The sequence below is a fragment of the Triticum aestivum genome, chromosome 7A, assembly GCF_018294505.1.
Source record: "Triticum aestivum cultivar Chinese Spring chromosome 7A, IWGSC CS RefSeq v2.1, whole genome shotgun sequence".
Classification (NCBI taxonomy): Eukaryota; Viridiplantae; Streptophyta; class Magnoliopsida; order Poales; family Poaceae; genus Triticum; species Triticum aestivum.
The window spans coordinates 232894417-232903646 of record NC_057812.1 but is presented as its reverse complement, the minus strand read 5'-3'; the positions used below and the strand labels follow the sequence as shown (position 1 = coordinate 232903646).

Here is a 9230-nt window from a genome sequence, read left to right as displayed (position 1 = left end):
TGCCAGCGCCGACCGGCCCAATGCCCATGCCATGCCAGTGAAAGTAAATACATAGGCCTGTAAAAACTTTGGGGCCCCTCAAACTCTATGGGCCCTGTGCGGGCCGCACAGTTTGTACAACTGTGGGCCCGGCCCTGACCGTTGGAGAGATCCACGAGTCGCTTTCATCATCTGCCACTAGAAATCATTGTTGTACTCAGTGGACCTATAAGGTCTTGTACTCAAATCCTTGTTATTGCTTGGAATTCTGTATCAAGGAAACGTCCACCAGCAGCAGTAATCCTGGGGCTGGTGATGACATAAGGGTCGTTTGCTGGAAATTTATGTCCCGAAAAACCGGCCCCGACACGCTCTCTTTGCCGCGATTCAACGACGGAGTATGCCCCGGGATCGAGCCCCTAAACATCGGTCGCTGCCTAGTAATGTGGTCATGGACGACCAAGGCAGCAATCACAATCTCTTCATCATCAGACGACAAATCATCCAAATCTTAAATGAAGTTGTTGAAAAAGTACTCATCGCTACTATCCATTTGTACCTTGGGAGCGAAACGTCAAACACCTTACGGGTGTGGTGGAAAAAGCCGACCGATGAAGAGCCTCACGTCTCTCCCAAACCAGACACCAGGCTTGTCAGCATGGAGGCGACCGCCGACCAGCGAGCGAGGTAGCCGCGCTTGGAGCGTTGCTGCCGGCGGAGGAGGTGAGGGGGTGGCGTGGACGCCAGGGTGCTACGACAGCGTCGAGAACAGTCCATCAATGCCAGCAAGAACGATCATCGGGTGCCGTGTGCTGCTGGGGGAGTTATGTGGGTGAGGGCGTTGGCTTGGCCACCGGAACTAGGCGGCGGCGGCGAGGGCGGGGCCCCCGGGTGTGTTGGCTGTCGATGTGAGAGAGGAGGAATGATCAATGTGCCACTGATTGGCAGGCCATTGGAAGGACAAAGGGCGGGCGTTGTGAGCGTCTGCACCATGGCAAACTCGGCACAAATTTAAAACTGACTGGGTTGTGCACGAATGAACGATTCGTCCGTTTGTGTGAGCGCGTCGGGCTGACGATTTGTGTTTGTTTTGATTTAATCGGACGTGCGAACAGTGTGCCCGGAGTATTTCTTAATATAAAGAGCGTATTAGTACAAGGTGAATGCATGCAAGCAGAGACTCGCAGTTCCTTCCTCCTGGCATAGGAAGGGAGGGCCCCTTTCCTGCTCCACCTGGGCGGGCAGACACGCATGCACGTACACCATGCCACCGTGCGGGCAGCTAGCTAGCTCTCTCCCAGTTCCAAAACCTGCCTGCCTGCACATGCTTTGAATGCGGAACTTGACAGGAGCTGCGCCCTTGCAGTATCCATTTCTTCGCTCGCTTCCTGCCTCACCTCGCGCATTCAATTGTTCCTCCTCCTCCCCCACCCCCTTCCTGCCGTGCATGCATGATGCATGCGATAACCAAAACCAACGGTAGTAGGTAGTATAAACTGATTAATTAACCTAGCTTATGATCTGATCCCGCCAGCTAATTACGAAGCTGCTCGTCTCAGCGGGAGCCGTGGTACCAGTGCGTGCTCCGTTCTTCTGTTACCTGTTGATATGAAATCAGTTAAACTATTAGAGGAGTACGTACGTGCGTGCGCGGCGCAGGTGAATGGACAATAGATGGTATAATATTGGTGCTTTCTGGGAGTCAGGAACAGCCGAACAGCTATGTGGAAAAGCCAAGATGATCCTGCTGCCTTGGGCGGCCGGGGCCAGGCCGCGAAGACGAACGGATCGAGTAGAAATATGGAATGCACAGTAGTAAAATATTTTGCTTACCGTCCTAGCTAGCTAGCTACTCTGCTGCAAACTGCATCCCTACAGCTAGCTTAGCCGGCTGAGAGAAAGGGAGGGAGGGAGAGAGAGAGAGGGAGGGAGATGCGTCGAGGGGCATGGGCGGCAGAGGAGAGAGGAGAAGAAAGGGCATCATGCAGTGTAGATTGGACGATCGCGTGTGCACGAGCGTGCGGCCCGGCCGTGCCGAGTCGTCTCGTCACCTCCGTCCGCGCGCCGCTCTCGCACGTGGCCATTCCCCTGCCCTGCCCTGCGCCGCGGCGCGGCAGCTGCAACCCATCTCCCTCCCCCTCCTCCTCCCCTCTCTGGTCCGAGCTGCGCTGCCATGGCAGCTCGGCTTCTGCCGTGCCGCGCGCGGTGAAATAATTAAGGCCGCCTGCCTGCACCCAACAAACCCTTTCCCCTTCCCCATCCCGGCCGGCCAGGCGCCGAGCTCCAGCGCCCGGCAACACCAACAGTGCGCGCCAGATTTCCACTGCACGCTCTGTCTCCTGCTCATCCCTCTGCCCCGTGGATCTCTTCAGGTACCCTCGATCCGTCGCTTGAAACCAAGCTGAATGATCCACCATCATATAACTTCCTTTCTACACTGGATCTTCGGTAATTCCCAGTGGCATCTTCACGAGTTAGCAGTAGTCTTTGTTCATCAGCTAGATGCGGCACGTACGCTCTACAGTTCAGGTCGCGATGGCATACCTCTTTGTTAAGTCCGACATTTGGGCATGGACCCACTTACATTGAGCAAGCGAAGGTACTGCCACGTACAACCTGTGGACTCAGCTGCACTCGGGTATTTCTCAAGCCTCCGCCCGTGTCGCCAATCGTGGGCGGAACCCTAGCCACCGGGCCAACTCCCTTCTTACTAGATCTCCCTCCCCTTGCTGTCGCCGGGCAAAGCCCGCGCAGCGTCGTCGGCGGCGGGGCACTCCGGTTCTCCCTCCCACGGGGCTCGGGCGTTGCGAGGAGTCCGCCGCGGGAGCGTGTGGTCGTCGTGGCGAGCACGTACGGCGCGCGGGAGCGCGTGCGGTGCGCGGACACACGCGTGGTGGGCTTTGGCTCTCATGGCGCGACGGCGTCTGGCAGATCGGATCTCTGGGCTGCGGCCTCGATCGGTGGTGAGCGATGCGGCCTGCCTGGCGGGTGGCACCAGCGGGTGCAGATGGGCAGCCTTCGGCGCCGGTGCTACGGCGGTTCCTCGATGGCCAACCGAAGCTCCATGGGAAGTATCGTCCTCGACTTGATCTGCTCCGGTTCCTGCTGGCTACGGTACATGGCGACTGCGGTCGATGCTGGCGGGTGGGCATGGATCCGAGGGAAACTCCAGGCTGATGTGCCGGCCGCACCAAAGTCGATGCCTCTTGGCGCTGATTCCCTTCCTAGAGACTTCGGTGTGGATCCTACTCCTCCCACCTCTGCCATGAGCGCAGGCGAAAGCCTCTGGTTCTCTATTTGGGGGATGACGACATGTTGATGTCGTGTTCCTTCCTGAAGGCATCGGCCAGGGACTGCTCAGGGTGTTGGAGTTCCTGGTAGTTCACAGTCGATGTGAGATGGCATGCAGGTGGAGCGGCGTAGCATGATTCGTATCGTCGACAGTGAGTCTCAGCGGTATGGTGCGGCAGAGTCTCGGCGCTGGATGCGTCTTGATGGACGTGCGTAGGGAGGTGGCGTTGTCTGGCGTCATGGTGGCGTTGATGGCATGCCTGGCATGGTCGATGCGTTAGTACCTGCTTCAAAGATGGATCCGTGCAAAACGGCGTCGAAGGACTCTAACGGTGTGCTGGACCGGTGTGTATCCTAGATCCGGCAAACAGCTTGGCAGGGGCCTCCGGATCTAGATATTAGAATTTGGTGCAAGGTCTGTTCGGTATTCGGCTCGGACTTTTGACACCCCTTCATCAACTGAATGCGACAGATGTTGCCAAGACGGTGGCCTCAGACTTATTGATGTATTATTTTGTAAAGTCTTTGTGAATAATTGCATGTATATATTGTCGAGATGCAAAGGCCGGGGTGATCCTCCTTTTCTTAAAAAGACATGCGTGTCCATATTTGCATGAAATATCGTCATTTAAAATGAGTGCATTCATCAAGGGTACGTTCATGTTATGTTCATCAATTCATGCCCATATGAGTAGTAGGAGTACTACCGTATGTTACTCTCAAGATAGAATGTACACTTGTTCACTCCAGCTAGCCCTTAACTTACTCGAGCTAGCGAGTAGTAGCTGCAGATCATGTGTGATCTCACGCATGGCAATGATTGGGACACCCTAAGCAAATTATTACCCTATCATGCATGTTTCCTTTTCACCTGCTAGCTCTCCTAGCCCATAAATAAAATCTGTTACCACCACATGCGTACGTACAAGTAGTACTCCCTCCCTCCAGTCCTTTTTAATTCACATATAAGATTTGATTAAAGTCAAGCCTCGTAAAGTTTAAACAATTTTATAGAAAAAAGTGCTAACATTCACAATTTGAAATCAATGTCAGTAGATGTGTTATGACTTAAATTTCATATTATATAATTTTAGCATGGCAAATGTTGATATTTTTTCATATAAATACGATCAAACTTTGTGAAATTTGACTTCAGAGAATTCTAATATGCAGAGTAAAAAGGACCGGAGGGAGTACTACGTGCATGCATGCTCATCGCTCAACCTTTGTTTTGGGGATTAGCGGCGAATCGCTAGCTCGCAGCGACCCTGAATGGAGCCAAGGAATTGAAACGCATCGCGTCGCATCGGACTGCTGCCCTGCCCGGCCACCTTTCCCCCCCCGATTCATCCAACCTTTCCTTCCTGCAACTAGCGCCTAGCCGCCAGCTACTCTATCCACCTAGCTCTGCAGGTCGTCTTCCTCCTCGGGGTCGCCAATCTTTTTGGCCATGGCTCCTCCTACTTACCGTTGTGCACTGCACTGGCGTTCCTATCCTTCCATACTTTCAAAGAGGAGAAGGAATCCCGTGCGTGCTTAAACTTTTATGAAATGCAAATGAAGATCTAATTAAGGCTCTAGCCGAGTACTGATCGTTTTTAAAAGTTTGATTTGAATCGCCGATTGATCTTTCTTATTTCTTGGATGATGCATACTGATTGATCTATTGCAAGATGAGTATATGTGTACACTGATTGATCTAACCAGTCCCAAGCTGCAAGCAAACGCAATAGTGGCAATTTAAGGTAGCTGACTAGAGTGGTAGAACAGGTACTGGGATTCCGGAGGTGTTGTACGGTGACCGAGGAAATTTACTACCGGACTCGTGCAAACTCCATTCCAAACCCCAATGCAGGTGGAGCTCCTGCTACCTTCTTCTGGTAGTCCAAATTAAATACACACCCAGACAAACACATGCAGACAAGCAAGTGTGCGTGTGTGTGAGAGAGAGAGAACAAGGATGGTTCATGTCTGAGGAAAATTAACTTAGTTTGTGTGTTAACGATGATCACATTTGGGGCGCTAATATTGTTCGTCTAATTAATCCCCAAAAAAATACTGACCAGGCATATTATATGTTCATGTGCTAGCTAGCTCTTCAATATCTATAGCTAATCGATAGCATATGTATTCCGTACGATTTGAAGTGTGCACGCTCAGGTGCATGCTTCTATTAGTATAGGCCCTGACTATGCACGTACGTACGTACGATGCATATTAACTGAGGTCGGCACGCCTCCGGATCGATCAACTCACGAGAGACGTAGGACAGTTTTTTGCATGCGCACGCCGTCGCCGTCAAATCCGCCACGTTACGAACAAAACAATTGCTAGAGGAGGACGAGTGATGGCCAGGACAAGGGCCTTTACAAAATTGCAATACTTGACCAACGAGTAGGTTTCTTTTGGAGAAAACCAGGCGTCCTACTAGCACATGGTTGAACTATACAAGTAGTAGGATTAGCCTTGCTAAGTCTTAGTTGACTGAGTCGATTTAGAAGTCTCAGATGATATATTCATGAGACCTTACATTAAGATTCGTGTAAATTTTTTTCTTTAGTTTTTTTTTTCTCTTGCATGTTGTATCATTTGATTGAGACTTGGTTAAATTTCAGTCGACTGAGACCTAACCAGACCCTGGTAGGAAACAATGGTGTGCGCACGATGGAATTAGTCCTGTGAAAATGCATGCAAGGGCCGGCATTTGAACACGCCATGCTAGAGCCCTACAAGGGGCTTTTTCGTGGGTTGTTCCAAAATCTTCCTTGCCTGTATACGCACAGTGGAAGTGGTACGTGCATGGTACCCTGAAATAAGTACACGGCCACAGTGGCAGAAACTTGTGTAACTTCACCATCTGCCTGAAATTAATACTACTCGTACCACTATCGACCTGTAGGTACACGATCTTTTGCCTTGCATATCGATGCACGCATGCGCAGTGTATGTGTTCCCATGGTATGTGCATACGTACATGTCATATGCAACGCGTTTGTAATGGATGCCGGTACGTGTATATGCACGCTTGTGATGTACTGAGTCTAGCTAGCTAGTTGCGGTTTCCATCCAGCAGGTGGCTCTAGTTTGCGAGAGGGTTTTAGCCTTCACGGTCCCCTTAAGCTCCATCAAGTTTCCTCTTCGGGCCCGTTCCAGGTGCATGTTTACCCTTCACCATCCTTTAACCTTTCCCTTCCGGTAGCTCATTTCACCCCTCATCTTCATCTACACCTAGCTAGCTAGGTAGCGACACTGTGGGATAAAGCAATACCAATACAGGCGGTGAGAGAGGGGCGGGGGTAGGGGCTTCGGGCTAAGCCCAAACACTGTTGTCTCTCTACGTTTCCGTGCTCGACTATATAGACCCTCCATTGGCCTCTTGCATCCACACACACACACACACACCACCATAGCCAAGAGCAGCCCATTTCACACTGGCACCAGCTGCTTGCTCGCCGTGCCACAGCTCGCTTCACCTAGCTAGTAGAGAGTGTGAGAGTGGACGTTGAAGGGCCAGCGCGCATGCACCAGCAACAGCACCCGCACCAACCGGCGGCGGCCATGGGCGACGCGCTGTGGGAGCTGATCGGGGAGGAGATGGCGGCGGCGGAGGCGGCCGCCGGGGAGCACGGCCTGCCCCCGGGCTTCCGCTTCCACCCCACCGACGAGGAGCTTGTGACCTTCTACCTCGCCGCCAAGGTCTTCAACGGCGCGTGCTGCGGCGGCGTGGACATCGCGGAGGTGGATCTGAACCGGTGCGAGCCGTGGGACCTCCCGGAGGCGGCGAGGATGGGGGAGCGGGAGTGGTACTTCTTCAGCCTCCGCGACCGCAAGTACCCCACGGGCCTTCGCACCAACCGTGCCACCGGCGCCGGCTACTGGAAGGCCACCGGCAAGGACCGCGAGGTGCTCAACGCCGCCACGGGCTCCCTCCTCGGCATGAAGAAGACGCTGGTCTTCTACAGAGGCCGCGCCCCCCGCGGCGAGAAAACCAAGTGGGTCCTCCACGAGTACCGCCTCGACGGCGACTTCGGCGCCGCCCGCCGCTCCTGCAAGGTGCGCAATGATCCAGGAGTTGGTTGCACGCTATTATTGCTCCACCCGTGAACATTTTGTTACTGCTCTTTTTGCTAAATACATTCTCTAGCTTCTAGTCACTGTGTGAGCTCGTCGTTGAAACACCAACAGTTGAGTGGTCAAGAACAAGTTACATGGTCGTTAGCAGAAGTAGATGCAGACATGATGATGCATTGAATGCAGCGTGCGTGTGCTTGCATTGCATGCATACATAAGGTGACATATGCATGCAGATTGATTTGAAATATATGCTTATTATACTTGTAGCCTAGTACACTTTTGTTCATTTCATTCGATGCTGGTGCCTGGTAGTATCATAAGCATGACGATGATGCTGTACACAGTGGGTCGTTTCTGCTCAAAAATCTAGTTGCAGCTGACACCGGATGCATCTGAGCTAGCTAGCGTTATACGTACTAGTATACTGGTACGTGTTTGTTCCCTTCTCAGGGCATGTAGTACTTTGCATGCATGGCTCGAGGATCTCCAATCGTCCTACTGCAGATCGACAAATCTTCCATTGATATCTCCCTGTGCCCCATGCTTATAAGAAAAAGGGCCATTTCGCCCATGAAGCATAAATGTGCTCTCCGCCAGAAGTTCATGAGTAAATATATAGATGTAGATAGGTAGATTCTCTACAGCATTTCTGTCCTAGCTAGATCACAATCCATGCAAAAGAGATTATTAAATTGATATACGTTTTTTTTTGGATATGTTGGCTCGTACATATATTTGTGAGCGATGTTTTGAACTTATACTGTCCATGATATACTTTTTGCAGGAGGAATGGGTGGTGTGCAGGATCTTCCACAAGGCGGTAGACCCGTACAGCAAGATGATGGAGATGAGAAACCCCTACTGCTACTTCCCCATGAGCCCCCACCACCCCAGCTTCTTCCAGGACGCACCTCCTGTCCCCTTCCCAAACCCTAGTCAGCTCATCCCCTTTCACCATGACCTCCCAAACCTGCAGTCATCCCCAATAATGCAGAGCCAGGGCCAGGCCAAGAACACAAGCAGCAACAATGGCGGCTTCCCAGCAGCAGCTTGCGTCCAGGAGCAGCCAAACAGCAGCTGTAACCAAGCATATTTCCCTTTCCCTCCCTTCGCCTCCATCGTCAATGGCAAGGCAGGCCCACCGGCGCAGCCCAGGGTCAATGGCGGTCCACAGGAGCCACCGCCGACCTGGCTGGACGCTTGCCTGCAGCACAGCGCCTTCATGTACGAGATGGGCCCACCTGCAGCCACCAGGGGGGCATGATCCGGCCGGGTCACTCGTTTCCTAGGGCTACCCTCCCATCTCGTTCGATCGTTATGTTGCAGCTTTTGATTATTGATTAGTCAAGTTGCGAGTGTGATCGATCGATATTTAGACAAGCACTTGTAATTGTTTTCCCTTGTTCTCCGATCAATCCTCTAGCTTCCGTAGCTTATGATCATATGTAGTGCTTTGCTTGCTCGTGCATGGGATCATTGGAGTAGTAGGAGACTAGCTAGCACTGAACTACTAATCTCGTGATCCATGCTTGTACTCACATGCACTATGGTCCTATGTAGTTTTAATCTATGTGTAATGAAGAACATCTCCTTGTGGATTTGCTTTTCACATGCACGATATAATATGTACTGTATGTAGCACTAGCAGTGTCGATGAGTTCCTTATAAACTTGTAGTAACTGCTTCTCATGTTCAAAAGTAAATAATTGTAGTGCAGTAGCCACCCCTACGTTCTCTCGAAACATGCTCTCGCTTGTGACTCCTACAATAACGTGATGTTAAAAAAATAGATGCCCCTTTTTACCGGCAGAGAACTTTTAAAAATGGTTATGGACAACATCATTCAGCTCCGACAACTAGGTGTGGAGATGCATTTTTTGCATTCA

At 51.7% G+C, this 9230-nt stretch overlaps 1 protein-coding gene across 1 annotated transcript; it reads left to right on the top strand.

Annotated features, from left to right (window-relative positions):
* The first annotated feature begins 6554 nt into the window (after positions 1–6554).
* Positions 6555–8955, top strand: LOC123150140 (protein CUP-SHAPED COTYLEDON 3). Its single transcript, XM_044569940.1, has 2 exons — positions 6555–7323; positions 8129–8955. The coding sequence occupies exons 1-2, from the start codon at positions 6790–6792 to the stop codon at positions 8606–8608; spliced, it is 1014 nt and encodes a 337-aa protein (XP_044425875.1). The 5' UTR covers positions 6555–6789; the 3' UTR covers positions 8609–8955.
* The last annotated feature ends 275 nt before the right edge of the window (positions 8956–9230 follow it).